Source organism: Rhinoraja longicauda, chromosome 3 (genome assembly GCF_053455715.1).
Source record: "Rhinoraja longicauda isolate Sanriku21f chromosome 3, sRhiLon1.1, whole genome shotgun sequence".
Classification (NCBI taxonomy): Eukaryota; Metazoa; Chordata; class Chondrichthyes; order Rajiformes; family Arhynchobatidae; genus Rhinoraja; species Rhinoraja longicauda.
In genome coordinates this window covers 64,807,991-64,825,619 of record NC_135955.1, presented here as the reverse complement: position 1 = coordinate 64,825,619, position 17,629 = coordinate 64,807,991, and the positions used below count along the sequence as shown (strand labels likewise).

Sequence of the window (17,629 nt, the reverse complement as noted above, 5' to 3'; positions counted from 1 at the left end):
TATGAATATTATTGCTTCCAATGTAACATTTTTTAGGATGTCCTAACACTTAAATGTGATAGCAACGTGCCAAATGTGCACAGTGCCACACTGCACATGTGGTAAAGTATTTTGAGTTCCTGGCTTGCAAGGTTCACAGTCGTTAAGCTGGATAGGTTGCAGAAAAAATATTCACAAGGATGTTACTAGGTCTGGAAGATTTGAGTTATCAGAAGAGACGAGATAGGCTAAGGCCTTTCCTTTCCTGTGGAGCGTTGGGGTACAATTACAATGTTTAAAAGACACCCGAATAGGTAGATGGACAGAAAAGGCTTGGAGGGCTAAGGGGCAAAATGGAACTGGTTCATGTCAACAACTTGGTCGGAATGGACAAGTTAGGCCAAAAGGTCTGTTTCTGCGCTGTGTAACACTGTATAAAAATGTCACCATAAGCAGCTTAGGCAAGGGCTCTTGTATGAATGTTTTCACTACCATGAATTTGCTTATTGTGCAAAATGCTATTGGTTTACCACATCACTATTTTGTTCTCTTTCCATCCCCTGCTCATCAATTGTAAAGTGCTTTCAGATGCTTGCCTGCAAAGTGGTTACTGCAATTTATTGAAAAATACTCCATGCATTTCTTGATTTTCTACCTTTGTATGATTCTAAAGTTGATAAAGAGTCAAATGTTATTTTCAATTTATCAATTACTCATTCTTTACTTTGTATGTTTACAGATTATAGTGAACATGGCAGAACAGGAAGAACTCTTGCAGGATTGGATACATCACTAATATTGAGACCGACAAACCCTTTTACATTTAACCTATTAAAGGAAGAATATATCAAAATATACACAATGATTACTGAATTCAAAGATTCCATTATCAATTTTTTTCTTGGAAAAGGTAAGCGCTGCGTAATATCTAACACTTTGCAATCATGTGAAGCACTGCCTTTAATGGTCTTAGGATTAAGCAGAAAGAAATCAGCCAGTTGTCCCAGTAAACAATGGAGGAAATACGTGCTTTATGTAGAGTTGTGGTGCTACCTTTAGAACCTGCACCATGAAAAGTTACATGCCAGGAAACTGAGATTTTTCAGTGGCCAGTTTTTGAGTGTTTTATGTGCCTTTATATATCTGAAATGGATATATGTGTACAACACATTGTTTAGTGGACAATGTTACAACACTGAATAGATCCAAGTTTGGAGATGAATATTCAAACTCTTGCTCTCTATTAATCTGACACAGCTGACCAATGGAAAGGCCCCTGCATCAGTCATAATAACCTCTGCACTGGTCACATGGGAGCTGCGATAATGCCTTCATTCTCTTATGGTTTTCTGTGGCAGGCAGAAGAGTTTAGTCCACAACCTATATACAAGAGAAAAACATCCATACAGCAAAGCAGTCTGAACCAACACAGCCATCACATGAACTGATCTAGATGAGCCCTGCAGAACAGAGCAGAAAGAGTCTGTAGATTTGTGGAAGTCTGCAGATCTACTTGAAGCCTTGGTGCCAATTTTATGACAAGCAGCTGGAAGGGTCAACTTAGATAGCCTCCTGCTGTCCATATTTTCAGTAAAAAACAGATCTAATTGGAATATCCCAATTCCTCATTCATCAGGAAGCCCTTTTTTTTAAGGATACAGCGCGGAAACAGGCCCTTCGGCCCACTGAGCCACATCGACCAGCGATCCCCACACATTAACACTATTCTGCACATACTAGGGACAATTTACACATACACCAAGCCAATTAACTTACATATCTGTACGTTTTTGGAATGTGGGAGGAAACTGAAGATCTCGGAGAAAACCCGCGCAAATTCATACAGACAGCACCCTTAGTCGGGATCGAACCCGGGTCTCTGGTGTTGCAAGCGCTGTAAGGCAGCAACTCTACCGCTGCACCTCGCTGCCGCCCCATGATGTTCACTTGGCCAGAATTCTGATACAAAACCACCACAAAATAAGCTTTCCAAATTGAATTTATACTTGAAATCATGCCATATTGCATTAAAAAAAAAAAAAAACTCATCTTGTACATTCAATGCCTTATCTCCATTTGCCCTTATTTCTGGGTTTAGAAAGACTACTACTTTCATTAAAGTTCACTCGAATGGGAAATATGTGGTGCGTCAATGATCTCTTGGGGACAAGTAGATAGGAGAGGGCTTTGTGCTTTTCTCACACGGTGGTGCATTACTAATCAATCGAAGGAGAGATTGCTTTACACCATGTGCCCTTTGAATATGGTAAAAAACTTTGATTGCATGAGAGAGGTTTGTTCTGTCATAGCTGTGCATGAGCATAAGGTGGCTCATACTTGTCTGCTTTTGAAGCTGCATGCATCAGGAACAGATTATTATTGGGGCTGTATGAGTGTGAATGGAGCTAACAGATCTGTGATGCTAGAAATAATGTGCTCTAAGATTGGCACAAAACATGTGTCTTGGTGCTGGGCCCTTACATGGTGCCTAATATTGAATGTAGACTTTCCTGAAGGCTTCCCAGTTCATTAATCATTTTATTGTTCATGGCAATCAGCTTCTGTAAATCACCCCATAGAATATTCATCTGTCACTGCAGCAAAACTCATATTTAACCTTGCCTCATGTGTGCATTTGTACAATTCCCACATCTGAGTTTTCCTCTAATAAATGGATAACTAATTTATTAGAGGATAACTCTAAACTGAATACCTGGGAATATGAAATTATATGTTTACATCTGTATCATCGCTGTCTTCTTGCTCTTCCTCCACTACTGGGCCAGGATGTGGTTCTCAAACATCTCTGCAATTAAAGAAAAAATATTCACTCTGTTTCTCTCACCACAGATTCTCCCTAACCTGCTGAGTTTCTCCAGCTTCTGCTGCCTTTATTGCAAATTTCCAGGAGCCACAGCTTTTATTTTGCTTTTTGACTTCACACTATGATGTGTCACTATTTATCTTCAAGCTCTACGTCACTCTTTGTGGTAAAACCTCAGGCCAAACCTGGAGGTTTGTATAAATTGAAAACTATATGAAAATTACATGTTTTATGAAATCTGAACATGCTGCATAAAATAGTCAATATTTGGATTGATCTCTAAATTCTTTCACCAAATTGACTGAACTTCTGCCATTGTAATTCCCGTATTTCATGTACATTGTTGACTATATAGAGTTGTATCTCATTCTCTAGAATTTATTATCCTCGGTTTTACTCCAAAGTGGATCTAAGTGTATTAAATCCTGAGGTATGAAATTCATCATAAATGTGATGCTTTCTTTATCAGTTTCAAAACAATTTTTTGGTAGATAAAGTTCTCAGTTAATATGTCAGTGATAGCAGGTCGTGTGGGAGATGTTCTACTACTGCCATGATTACAGAAAACATCAAACAAAACAATTTATAACATATCCTTTAATCATTGCAGAAATGATCCCTGCTGCTCAGGCATTTCAGAAGATTGCGGTTGTGAGATACTGCCCAGACGTGGATATCTTAGCCCAAGTCCGCGTCATGGCCAGTAGCAGTCAGTGTATCCTAACTGAAGTCTTGACAGGTAGGAGTATAGTGTGGCATAAAGCCACAGCAGCAGTGCCTAGAGGAAGAGTCTGCCAAGGATGCCTCCCTCATTGCTGCTCACTGTAATCACACTTCATTTATTGCCAATGAAAGCTATTGAGATACAGTTCAAGGATTTGGGTTTGCAGTTTGTTATATCTGTGTCATTACATTCCAATAGATCAAAAAGCTGGGTTTAATTGATCTCTAAAACAATATATCCATTAATTGAAATTAATTGAATTTAATTAGGAAGTTTAATCATTTGGGGAAATTCTATGATTTTGATATAAAAATTATATTTTGAAAAATGAACAGATCTTTCTTGGATTACAGTCTGCAGCATTGTGCACAACTGTTGTTCTTTGAAGCAATCCATTTTACACCACTTGGAAAAATGGTGTAGGTGACACAAAAATTAAAATAGATATTACGATGTCAACCCAAAATATCCCCTTGCCGTGCCAATGGCCATGATGATGTTTGGTGGTCAGATATCATCTGAAAAATAACTGCATGTTATGTCTGTCGAAGATAATCATGGGGTTGACCTGAACAGTCTGATTGCAATATGTAATTTTCCACTCAGAACCCTGACAATACCATGTGCTCTAATTTTGCCCACCAATCTCCTGTGTGGGACCTTATCGAAGGCTTTCTGGAAGTCCAGATACACCACATCCACTGGCTCTCCCTCATCCATTTTACTTGTTACATCCTCAAAAATTCCAGAAGATTAGTCAAGCAGGATTTCCTCTTCATAAATCCATGCTAAATCTATCCAAATCATGCCTGACAAATCTCAAATCATGCCTGACGAATCTCAAATCATGCCTGACGAATCTTATAGAATTTTTCGAGGATGTAACTAGTAGAGTGGATAAGGGAGATCCAGTCGATGTGTTATATCTGGACTTTCAGAAGGCCTTCGACAAGGTCCCACATAGGAGATTGGGGTACAAACTTAAAGCACACGGTATTGGGGGTTCAGTGTTGAGGTGGATAGAGAATTGGTTGCCGGACAGGAAGCAAAGAGTAGGAATAAACGGGTCCTTTTCAGAATGGCAGGCAGTGACTAGTGGGGTACCGCAAGGCTCAGTGCTGGGACCCCAGTTATTTACAATATATACTAATGATTTGGACGAGGGAATTGAATGCAATATCTCTAAATTTGCGGATGACACGAAGCTGGGTGGCAGTGTTAGCTGTGAGGAGGATGCTAGGAGGCTGCAGAGTGACTTGGATAGATTAGGAGAGTGGGCAAATGCATGGCAGATGCAATATAATGTGGATAAATGTGAGGTTATCCACTTTGGCGGCAAGAACAGGAAAGCAGAGTATTATCTGAATGGTGGCCGATTAGGAAAAGGGGAGATGCAACGTGACCTGGGTGTCATGGTGCACCAGTCATTGAAAGCAAGCGTGCAGGTGCAGCAGGCAGTGAAGAAAGCGAATGGTATGTTAGCATTCATAGCAAGAGGATTTGAGTATAGGAGCAGGGAGGTTCTGCTGCAGTTGTACAGGGCCTTGGTGAGACCGCACCTGGAGTATTGTGTACAGTTTTGGTTTCCTAATCTGAGGAAAGACATTCTAGCCTTAGAGGGAGTACAGAGAAGGTTCACCAGATTGATCCCTGGGATGGCAGGACTTTCATATGAAGAAAGACTGGATAGACTAGGCTTATACTTGCTGGAATTTAGAAGACTGAGGGGGGATCTTATAGAAACATATAAAATTCTTAAGGGGTTGGAGAGGCTAGATGCGGGAAGATTGTTCTATGCTGACTTGGACCAATCCTTTTACTGCTATCCAAATGTGCCGTTATTACCTCTTTAATAATTGACTCCAGCATCTTCCCACATCCGATGTCAGGCTGACTGGTCTATAATTCCCCGTTTTCTCTCTCACTCCTTTCTTGAAAAGTGGGATAACATTAGCTACCCTCCAATCCACAGGAACTGATCCTGAATCTATTGAACTTTGGAAAATGATCACCAATGTGTCCACGATTTCTAGAGCCACCTCCTTGAGTACCCTGGGATGCAGACCATCAGGCCCTGGGGATTTATCAGCCTTCAGCCCCATCAGTCTACCTAACTATTTTTTGCCTAATGCAAATTTCTTTCAGTTCCTCTGTCTCCCTAGATCCTCCGTCCTCTTGTACGTCTGAGAGATTGTTTGTGTCATCCTTAATGAAGACAGAACCGACGTACCTGTTCAACTCTTCTGCCATCTCCTTGTTACCCATAATAATTTCACCTGTTTCTGCCTTCAAGGGACCCACATTTGTCTTTCTTAATCTGTTTCTATTAACATACCTAAAGAAGCTGTTCCTATCCTTCTTTATATTCTTGGCCAGCTTACCCTCGCACTTCATCTTTTCACCCCGTATTGCCCTTTTTGTTACCTTCTGTTGTCCTTTGAGAGTTACCCAATCCTCTGGCTTCCCGCTACTCTTTGCTATGTTATACATCTTTTCTTTTAGTTTTATTCCATCCCTAACTTCCCTTGTCAGCCACGGTTGCCTCTTGCTCCCCTTAGAATCTTTCTTCCTCTTTGGAATGAAATGATCCTGCATCTTATGAATTATGCCCAGAAATTCCTGCCATTGCTGTTCCACCGTCATTCCTGCTAGGATCCTTTTCCAGTCTACCTTGGCCAGTTCCTCTCTCACCCTTCATAGTCCCCTTTGTTCAACTGCAACACTGACACTTCTGATTTAACCTTCCCCCTCTCAAATTGCAGATGTAAACTAATCATATTATGGTTACAACCTCCTAATGGTTCCTTTAACTTAGTTCCCTTGTTAAATCTCGTTCATTGGACAACACTAAATCCAGAATTGCCTTCTCGCTGGTAGGCTCCAGTACAAGCTGCTCTAAGAATCCATCTCAGAGGCACTCAACAAACTCCCTTTCTTGGGGTCCAGAACCAACCTGATTTTCCCAGTCTACCTGCATATTGAAATCTCCCATAACCACAGTGGCATTACCTTTGTTGCATGCCAATTTTAACTCCTGCTATAACTTACACCCTATATCCAGGCTACTGTTTGGGGTCTTGTAGATAACTCCCATTAGTGTCTTCTTACCTTTACAATTCCTAAACAATAAAGTGATTCTCACCTGTGCAAATAGATGGCTTTATTACCGCTATTTGATTGTTCATAGAAAATTTGCAAGCCTGTGAATGGGTCATAAGAGGTTAGACATCAGATTGGCTCAAATATGGTTGCTTCGGACAGAGATCCAGCTTTGCCACACTGGGACCAATTTTTAATACTGATTTTTTCAAAATCATCATTATTTTTAGTTTACAGTTTAAGAGAATGAGGAAACAATGAATGGGACAACATCTCAGCTATATGACATTTTTTTAAAGGAAATAAATTTTACTTCTCTTTTACTGTGGTCTTTCAGATATCACCCTGCTGGACTTCTGAATGAGCTAGAAGTTATGTTGAATTATTGATTAGCCTTCCTCAATTCCTATATCATCAGCCCTCAGTTCAGCCTTTGAGCCAGGGTCAACAATTCATCCAACTAAGAGGCACATGGGTGTTCTTCCTGGATGTTAGGTTTAAGGTCGTGGTTTGAAACTAATGGAAAAAATGCTTGTCAATATTAACACCAGGATTCGCTCCAATTTCTGTGTAAGGGGAGACCCTGGGATTTTCCAACCTCCTCTCAGAGTTTTGAAGCCACTCTAGAAATGCCTCCGGCACCTAATAAACCCACGCATGAAAGGGAACATCCCGATTACCCCGCAAAGTCTACAAAGCCTTTAACAGGGGCTTACGGCATGTTTTTTTCCTCGATAAATACCACTTTTATGGTATTATAGATCTTCAGGGCACCCCACATTTATTTTTAAGTTATAAGTCAATCTTCTTCTTCTTACTTCTTAAGCCCTTGGCTCCTCTAGGGAGCATAGGCCATTGACAAATGTCCTCCACCTCACTCGGTTGTTGGCGGTTCTTTCGAGATCTCCCCAGTTGAGCCCACTCCCAGACATTTCTGCCTGGACTCCACTTCAGCTGTTCCTGGGGTAACCTCTTTTCCTTTTTCCTTGGGGGTTCCATTTCAGGGCTTGCCGGGTGATGTTTGTGGCAAGTTTTCTGAGGGTGTTTCCAATCCAACTCCATTTTCTCTTTCGAATTTGTAAGTCAATGGGATCCTGGCTTGTTCTTTTCCACAGGTCCACATTGCTTACTTTGTCTCTCCTCCAAATGTTTAGTATTCTCCTGAGGCAGGTGTTAATGAATGTTTGCAGCCTGTTTGTTGTGTGTTTTGTTGTTTTCCATGTCTCTGATCCGTACAGCATTACCTGCTTCACATTTGAATTAAAGATGCGTATTTTGGTGTTGATTAAGATGTATTTTGAACTCCAGATCTTCCTGAGCATGTTAAACCCTAGCCTTATTGATTCTGCTTTTTATGTCTGCATCTGCCCCTCCGGTGGTGTCCAGAACACTGCCTAGGTATGTGCCTAGGAACATCCCAATTACCCCTCAAAGTCTACAAAGCCTTTATCAGGGGCTTACGGCATGTTTTTTTCCTCAATAACTACCACTATTACAGTATTATAGATCTTCTGGGCACCCCACATTTATTTTTAAGTTATGAGTCAATGCTTAAAGTTAATTTTGGCAGAATGATTGACAAAGTGCTTTGTGGTTGTGTGTTTATTTTAATTCTTATTGATATGTTCTTGACCAAAGTCTTCAGTGCCTTGTTAAATACCGATGGGATGGAGTATCCTGTGAAAGCAACTAAAAACAGGAGACGTGCTGTGCATCATAAACCCATCTTGAAATCCCTGCAAGACATTGGAAACACTGCAGTTTCCACCATCACGTCAAAAACTGGATATCAGAATGAGTTTCAGCTGCTGTAAGTGTTTATTGAAGCTACCACATCCTCATGCAGACTTTACATTTGAAGAAGATTTTGTTACGATTGACACAGGATGCTTTCAGCTAACAGATATGATAGGTCATTTCATTCATCTTTCCACAGTATTCTAAGTGGGCAATCATAATCAGTTTCAGAAATATCAGGTTTCTGTCTAATCCTCATTTGTACATCCTGTTAAGTAGCACTTTTATTACAGACTACTGTCATTGATTCAGGCTGATATTAAATGAATCAGAAAATATACTTTGATACGTGATTTGTGTTGTGAAACGTATTTGATCAGTATTGATGGCTTGCTTCATTAAAATGAGCAAACAAATCCTTTTCTCTATCTCCACTTTCAAGTCTATAAACATTTTCTCTCTCAGAACACCACCCACCCATCCCCACATTGCTCTAAACCTGATGTCTTGTGCATCCAGGGGGCGCCGCACGATGGCTGCCTCGCCTGCAGTCTGTCTGTCCTTTTAAAACTTTTTTTGTTATTTTTGGTAAGTTTTAAAAGTTTGTGTAAATGTTCTCTGGTTTGTTTTATGTGGGGGGTGGGAGAGGGGGTCCGGGGAAACTTTTTTTCAAACTCTTACCTTGCCGGAGATGCAATTGTTTTCCGGATTGTATCTCTGGTCGCTCTGCGGCCTAACATCACGGAGCTGGAGGTCTTGCCTGGGACTGACCTTGAGTCCCCGCGGGGGTGTGGACTTATCATCTGAGCCTGCGATCCCTTGCCTGGGATCGACGCTCCAATGCAGCCTGCGGACTTTAACATCAGAAGCTCGCAATCTCGGATTGAGACCGGTCGGGAGCTGCAAAAGCTGCATGAGGTTCGACTGGTCCCGACCCGGGGTAGATCGCTGGCGCGGGGGAGCTGAGATCCCCCCGATACAGGAGTTTCATCGCCCCGACGAGGAAGGCTCGCCGCCGGCTACAGGAGTCAAGATCATCCCGTCAACGGAAGGTTAGAGCCCCTGACTGCTGGAGGACAAAGAAGGGAGAGATTGAACTTTTTTTTTCACCTTCTATCACAGTGAGGAATGTGGAGGAGTCACTGTGGTGGATGTTCATGTTCAAATGTATTTTGTGTGTCCTGTTGCTTTTTATTGTTATGACTGTATGGCAAATGAAGTTCCTCGTATGTTGCAAAACATACTTGGCTAATAAAGTTTTATTGTGATTGTGATTGTGTGATCCCTCCTTCCTTGTTTCCGCATTTGATGCCCATATTTTCAGCTGTCTAGGTCCTATACTCTACTGGGTTAATATAAATATCCACACCTTTTCTTCAGAAATCACATGAATTGAAAATCATCAGTTGTTACAAGATAAGTATGCTGTTCTGATTTTGGCTTTGTGAAAGCAGCATCACACACCTAACCCTTTGGGTTTTATGGCCTTAACATAGTCACATGTTAATAGGCCACTAAACTCGCTACAGGGTGTTAAGACTTGTTAAGGGAAATGATGACATGTTATTTGTTCAATGCTGCAATGAATTGAGTAAAATGAGTAAATCAGGTACCTATATACTAAAACTCTCGTTTGTTTGTTCCTGAACTACAGCCAAAACGGTACATGATAGCGCGCCAGTTTTTGGCCCACCTTACTTACCGTCGTCCCTTTGGTGCTAATGGAAGAAATTTCATTGAAATCTGTGTTATATTTTTAAAGTTATTCACATTTTAATGTTTAAATCTATCTCCTAGGGAGGCAGGGGGGAGGGAGGGAGGGAGGGAGGGATGGGGAGGGAGGGGGGAGCAGGGAGGATGGGGGTTGAGGGGGATGGAGGGGAAGAGGGGGAGGAGAGGGGGAGGAGGGGTGGAGGGAGGGGAGAGGAGAGGGGGATGAGGGAGGGGAGGGGAGGAGAGGGTGGATGGGGGGAGGGGGAGCAGGGTGAGGGGGAGGGGGAGAGGGGAAGGGGGGGGAGAGGGTGCTGCAACAATGCAGGAGAGGCTTGGGCCCACTTGGTCTAGTAGATTTTAAAAATCCAGTCTGAAGAAGGATCCAGATCCAAAAAGATACCTATGCATGTTCTCTTGGGGTGATGCCTGACCCGCAGAGTTACTCCAGCACTTTGTGTCTTCTCCAATTAATCAGTTATGTCCCAAGGACCCCTGCAACAATAGATTTTGGCCCAATAATATGTAAGTGCATACAATTAAAATATCTGTTCTGTGTTCCAGATGCCTAACATCCAAGCACTTGTATGTAAATGAAGTGTACATGGTTACAAGTAAGGTTTTCAGAGAAATATAGAAATGCACAGGATGAGATAAATAACTGCCATCCATCTACCACATTCTGTGTCAAATCCCAAAATATCTCTCTTATCCCTTTCTTTTTTGTTCCAAGTACGTAACCAATTCTGTTCTAACTTTCCTGAAATGATCAGCAGTTGTACACACCCCCCTCCATTATCTTTGCCATTCCATTTCGTATACTGTAATCACTGTTCTGCATTAAGCAGTTAAAACTTATCTCCTCTTCCCAAAAGTTGCAGTAATGTATCTCGTCATTTCCCCTACATGCTATTCCCCGATATGCTATTTCCTTCAAAACCTCACTTCTCCACATTACTCGTGTGCAGGATAACTGTAACAATCCTACTATTGAATATGATTAGACAAGTTGACCTTTATTGAGTGTGTTTTTCTTAATGTTCAGTGACCCCGTTATCTCCATTCCTCAATGAAACAAATCTAGTATGTAGAGCATGTAATCCAGTCAGTTATGGAGAAGAGTCCATATGTGCTTGCTGAACCAAAGTGCTTGGTTAATGACCCTTAACGGAACAATGTTTCTAATTAAGGATGATCTTCATTTCCAAAATACATTTCATTTATTCTGCTGCTTACAGGCAACACCATCGTGATGATATTACCCTATGCAACAAAGAAGGCCAATGCCAAAGCAAACAACAAATTGACAAGAGGAAAATTCAAATTTCTTGTTTACAAGGAGTAAGTGTGATGAATCAAGGAGCTTATACTCAACCATCTTTCTGGTTTTCCTTGCATTAATCTTACCTTCAAACAGTGAGTTATCGATTATCAACATGGTAAAGCATCCCAAGGCTTTTTACTGTACTGTTATCACACATAATGTGACCATGTGCCTTATATGATTACAGAGGAAATAAAGGAGATTTGGCTAAAGGGTCGTCTCCACAGATTAACTCCACCCCTGCAGTTGAAATATCACTGCCAATGACTGAAAGAAATGGACAGAAATGGAGTAGCATGGATGTTGACATGGTTGAAGACCAAAGAAGCAAATAGGGAAAGGGAGCCTCTGCTATATTTTGACAAAATCTGATTAAATTTGGTGGAAATTCCGAAAATATAAGGGAGATAAGGATGCCAGGGGCTATGGGAAGAAGGGAGGAGAATGGGGTTTGGAGGGAGAGATAGATCGGTCATGATTGAATGGCACTGTAGGCTTGATGGGCCGAATTACCTAATTCTGCTCCAATCACTTATGACCTTATGACCTGTCATAGCAAGGCATTGTTGCTGCATTTGACTTTTTGGTGCAACCACTCACTACCACTAAACAGGCTCCTCTCTCCTAATCCATTGGGAGAGTGGATCTGGAGGAAATTGGGAACATTATAATTTCTTATCCCCTGTTTGTGATTGTATTTGTTAGCCTGGGATAGGAACAGAAAGTACGGACGATAAGCTGGGATTATTCAGTTCCTGTAAATTGACCCCTGTCAACGGGATTGATGCATCATGAAGATCACTTCTTGGTCATTGCGTGCATCTGTTGAAGCCTCAGGGACAGTGTTGGTTCTCATTATTCTAATATTTTTACTTGTTTACTGTTTTGTGAGGGATGCAGCTTCTTCCTGTAACTAATTAAATCAGAAATTAGTCTGCATTTTAGAACAGGTGTAATTCAGGCGAATGTCTCATACATGACAAATCCAAATTTCCGTTATCGTGCAACATTGTGCTGGAAATACCTCAGAAACATGGGCTATGTTGTTAATTTGACTTTGACTATTTTGCACACTTAATGCATAGGAGCTGGACGCAATCCACCGTGCAAATATCTCACAGCGCACAAGAAGCGATATGTTATTTGATAAAGCTCAAGATCCTGAGACCATTCTCCTTTTCACAAGAGCTGATGTGAATCAGAACACCAGAGTTTTAACAAAAGGTGTCAGCAACAACATCATTTCCAAAGAAAACTACAAGGTAAGAGTGACAAAGTTTAATCCAATATGTCACAAAATATTCCATGCAAGATCAAAAGACAGAAACACTGTTGTACCATTCCCTTTTAATTAAAACTAGACCAAGTGGACCCATTGGGCCCAAACCTCTCCTGCATTGGTGCAGCACCCTCTCCTCCCCCCCTTTGGTTTAAATCAAAGGTAGACACAAAATGCTGGAGCAACTCCGCGGGTCAGGCAGCATCTCTGGAGAGAAGGAATGGGTGACATTTCGGGTCGAGACCCTTCTTCAGACTGATGCCAGAGGGCTGGACAAAGATAGAATGTAGTCGGAGACAGTAAGACTAGTGGGAGAACTGGGAAGGGGGAGGGGATGGAGAGAGAAAGCAAGGGCTATCTGAAGTTAGAGAAGTCAATGTTCATCCCGCTGGGGTATAAACTACCCAGGCGAAATCTGAGGTGCTGTTCCTCCAATTTGCGCTGGGCCTCACTCTGACAATGGAGGAGGCCCAGGTCAGATTGGGAATGGGAGGGGGAGTTGAAGTGCTGAGCCACCGGGAGATTAGGTAGGTTAAGACGGACTGAGCGGAGGTGTTCAGCGAAACAATCGCTGAGCCTGCGCTTGGTCTCGCCGATGTAGAGAAGTTGGCACCTGGAACAGCGAATACAGTAGATAAGGTTGGAGGAGGTGCAAGTGAACCTGGAAAAACTGTTTGGGTCCTTGGATGAAGTCGAGGGGGGAGGTAAAGGGACAGGTGTTGCATCTCCTGCGGTTGCAGGGGAAAGTACCTGGGGAGGGGGTTGTTTGGGTGGGAAGGGACGAGTTGACCAGAGAGTTTTAAAGGTAACGGTCTCTGCAGAAAGCAGAAAAGGGTGGAGATGGGAAGATGTGGCCAGTGGTGGGATCCCATTGGAGGTGGCGAAAATGTTGGTGGATTATATGCTGCAATTGGATAAATAACTGTGTTGATGGTAGAAAGCAGAGCATGATGGTGGAAGGCTGTTTTTAGACTCACAGCCTGGTGCGCGGCAGAGGGCAATGCTGGGTTCATTGTTGTTTGTCATTTATTTAAATTATTTGGATGAGAATGTACCGGGCACGATTAGTATGTTTGCAGATGACAATAAAGTAGGTGGTCTCGTAAAAAGGGAGGAAATTTATCAATAATGCAATCGGCATCTTGATCAGCTAGGTAAATAAGCAGAGGAATAGCAAATGGGATTTAATTTAGATAAGCCTGAGGTATTGCATTTTAGAAGTCACACCATGTTAGTACTTTCACAATAAATAGTGAGGCTCCTGGGAGTGTTGTAGAGCAGAGGGACAAATTGTAGGAGTACAGATACATATTTCCTTGAAAATTGGTATCACGGTAACTGGTTGGCAAAGAGACTTTTGGCACCCTGCTCTTCATCAATCCGGGCATTGAGTACAAGAGTTATGAAATTATGTTGCAGTTGTACAAGACATTGGTGAGGCCAATGGAGTCACTTGGAGTATAGTTACAGTTTTTGTTAGTCTGCTACAGAAATTATGCCTTTATGCTGAAAAGAGTATAAAGAATATTTACGAGTGTATTGCAAAGACTCAAGGGTCTTGAGTTATAGGGAGAGGTTGGACAGGGGTGAGGACTATATTCCATGTAGTGCAGGAAACTGAGGGGTGTATAAAATCATGAGTGACATAGATAAGATGAACGCACACAGTCTTTTCCTCAGGGAAATGAGATCAAAAATAGGACGGGCAAATGTTTAAGGTGAAAGACGAAAGATTTAATAAGACCTGAGAGGCAACATCTTCACATAGACTGTGGTATATAGATGGAACAAGCTGACAGGGAAAGTGTTTGAACCAGGTACAACAATATTTAAAAGACATCTGGACTGGTACATGGAAAGAAAAGATTTTTAGTGGTATGGGCCAAATGGGACATGCTTAATAGGATGCCATCTTGGTCAGCATGGATGAGTTGGCCCGACTGCCCTGCTGCTAGGTTGTATCACTCTATGACACTATGTGTCTCTACTCTTTAACTACATGCCAGACACAAATGCAGTGGAAAGTATGTCCTTTCACTGTCTTGTAAAATTCAAATATGATTCACGTTTTCTGAATTTTATTCAAATTGGAAGATGCAATTCCAAGTGCCAGAAGTGTGATTGTTTTCCAACCATTTTTTTCAGAATCCCAACATAAAGTCCTTTGCCACATCTAAATCATGATGTATGTTGAAACAGACTAGATGCCTAAGTTGGTGCAGGAATGATGTTTCCCTGGCCAGTGTCTAGAACTCTGAGGTTCACAGCCTGAAAATAAAAGCAAAAAAGTGCTTATCATGCTCAGCAGGTCACGCGCCTTTCTGTGGAGATAGAAATTGAGTTAATACTTCCAAACAAGTCAGGTCAGCGTTAATGTTTGGTCTGGAACATTCACTATTTCTCTGCAAAGGTTGCCTGACCTCCTGAGTATTTCCTGCACTTTCTGTTTTTATTTCAGATTTTCTTGTTAGTGGTGTCAGCAGATCAAAAACTGGCAGCTTTTTTGGGGATTTTCAATTACAGTCTCAAAGGAAGGGGTAAGGCAAATCAGTGCTGAAATTAGCAGTAAGGTAGTGAATCTTTGAAATACTCCATCAAAGAGGATTATACTTGCTTGGTCATTGAGTACACTCAAGATAGAGATCAATTGATTTTTCAAGTCAAGTCATGTTGAATATTTTGTCATATGCACAAGTACTGTGAAGTTCATACAGCTACCATTAAAATCTTGCTTGCAGGCACAGAGATTTGAACAAACGCATAAATGATGCATAAATTACACAAATTCAATGAAGACAGGAAAAAAAGACTGCGGAAAAAAAATAGTACAAAACATAACTAGAAAAAAACCACAGTCCATGGTAGTGCTAGAAGTCCACGGCGTTCCATTGGTGTGGTGGGATTAGGGTTATGCAGGTTGAATCAAGACGCTGATAGTTGTAGGAAACCAGCTGTTCCTGAACCTGGTGGTGTGCGACGTCAGGCTTCTGCACCTCCTGCCTATTGGTAGCAGTGAGAGGAGGGCGTGGTATGGATGGTGGGAATCGTTGATGATACTCTCTTGTGGCAGCACCTCATGAAAAGGCTGCTCGGACGCAGAAGCCCCCCAAAAGCTCGTCGGACGTGGAATGGAGTCGCTGGATACATCGGGTGTGGAGAACAAAGGCCGGTAGGAGGATGAACCGGGGTAATGTCTCCAACGCCTTTAGGTAGCTGCAGGAGGTTACCCCCGGAACATAAGATGGCCGACGAGGAGAAGAGAGAGGGTTCGCGGGATGTGGCCATTGTTGGCGACAGAGGGGATCAGGAGTCGCTCCGGTAGAATGAGCACACGGCAATCGTGAACTCGATAAAATGGTGCAACACATGGCGGCGCCGGCATTATTATATGCAAAATGAATTTCACTGTGTGATGTTTAATTGAATATGTGACAATAAACATCCATTGATTGATTGATAAAAATGCTTTTGATGCTGGGGAAGGATATGCTCATTATGGAATGGGCTGACTCCACTCTCTGCACCATCTTAGATTCCTGTGCGTTGTAATTGCTCTACCAGGCCATGATGCAACCAATCAGGATATTTTCTCCAGTAAAATAGAGAAACAAGAAACTGCAGATGCTGGAAACATAGACAGGTGATGTTTCAGACAAGCATCCTTCTTCAGACTGATTGTAGTACGGGGAGAAAGCTGGAAAAGACGTGGGGGTGACAAGTGATAAGTCGATACAGGTGAAGGGGTTTTTGATTGGCGAATGGGTAGACAAAGGCTAGAGAGGAAATGAAAACAAAAGTAAAAGGATACAGAACATCTGTAGAAGTTTGTTAGAATATTCGGAGACATGCAGAATCTCTTTAAACTTCAAAAAAAGGAGAGGCACTGATGAGCCTTCTTTGTAATTACATCTATGTTCTGGCCCAGGACAGGTCATCCAAGATGTTAACACCCAGGAATTTGAAGCTGCTAAGCTTTTCCATTGCCGACGCACCAATGGGACAAAGGGAATTAAGAGATGTGGTTGAGGACAGGAAAGTGGTGCTGAGTGTGTTTAGCCATGAACTTATCGAATGGCAGAGCCAGCTCAGAGAGCTGAAGAAGTTATTCTGGCTTCTACTTCTTAAAGTAGTTTCGGGATTAATGTGCATCTTTGGTGCACAAAGAAACATGTAATAATATAATGTAGTATAATATAATATGTAGTGGAAGCTGAGCCTGTGATAGTAATGTTTTTCTATTTGGCCACGGCTATCAGTTGCATCTTTTTCATGAAAATATATCGATAAAGATATTCTCTGTTTTATTTAACTGCCAACACTGGATTCAAAATCCAAGCATATGACCTAAATCACGTAATGATGTTTGATTATTGCAGACTATTTCCTGCATAATGTGTTTGGTGGTAAATAAACCACCTATGGTTCATTAGTCACCTACGTGATTGATGCTGCAATCATTTATGCGTTACATGTATGATACTGAATTGGGCTTTCATAATTATGTCAGTTGATTAGATAAAATATCATGTTTTGATTTTAAGAGTGTAAGATCACATGGGTTTCGAGAAGATCCATCAAGCATAGTATTTCCTCTCGTCAGATGTAATTAAGCACCTTGTAAAGTGTTCAGTCATTCATCCATGACTGGTTGCTTTTTTATGGCATGACATTTCCTTGGCTCAGACAATGCAAAAAAGATTGTTTAAATAACCTTCACTGCTTTTTCGGATAAAATGGCACAACTTTAACTGCTTTTGCTGGATGTTAGCTTCATTCACTGTTTGGTCTAAGTTGGGAAATAATAAAACTATTAGGAGAAATTCACAAGCACCCATGATCTGGCAGACATATTCCAGGAGCTTCAGATATTGTGTTTCTGACATTATTTTCATTAAGATGATGCTCCAGCACAGGCACACGCCATAACATAAATGTTACATTTTAACAGAGCAA

General features: G+C 41.6%; 1 protein-coding gene across 1 annotated transcript in view; it reads left to right on the top strand.

Moving 5' to 3' along the window:
- LOC144592053 (uncharacterized) overlaps nt 1-17,629 on the top strand; it is a 171,285-nt gene that overhangs the window by 124,453 nt on the left and 29,203 nt on the right. The window contains exons 10-14 of the mRNA XM_078396293.1: nt 719-889; nt 3,414-3,542; nt 8,265-8,436; nt 11,312-11,414; nt 12,483-12,659. Of these exons, the coding sequence (XP_078252419.1) occupies nt 719-889; nt 3,414-3,542; nt 8,265-8,436; nt 11,312-11,414; nt 12,483-12,659 (752 nt within the window). The remainder of the gene's footprint in view (nt 1-718; nt 890-3,413; nt 3,543-8,264; nt 8,437-11,311; nt 11,415-12,482; nt 12,660-17,629) is intronic.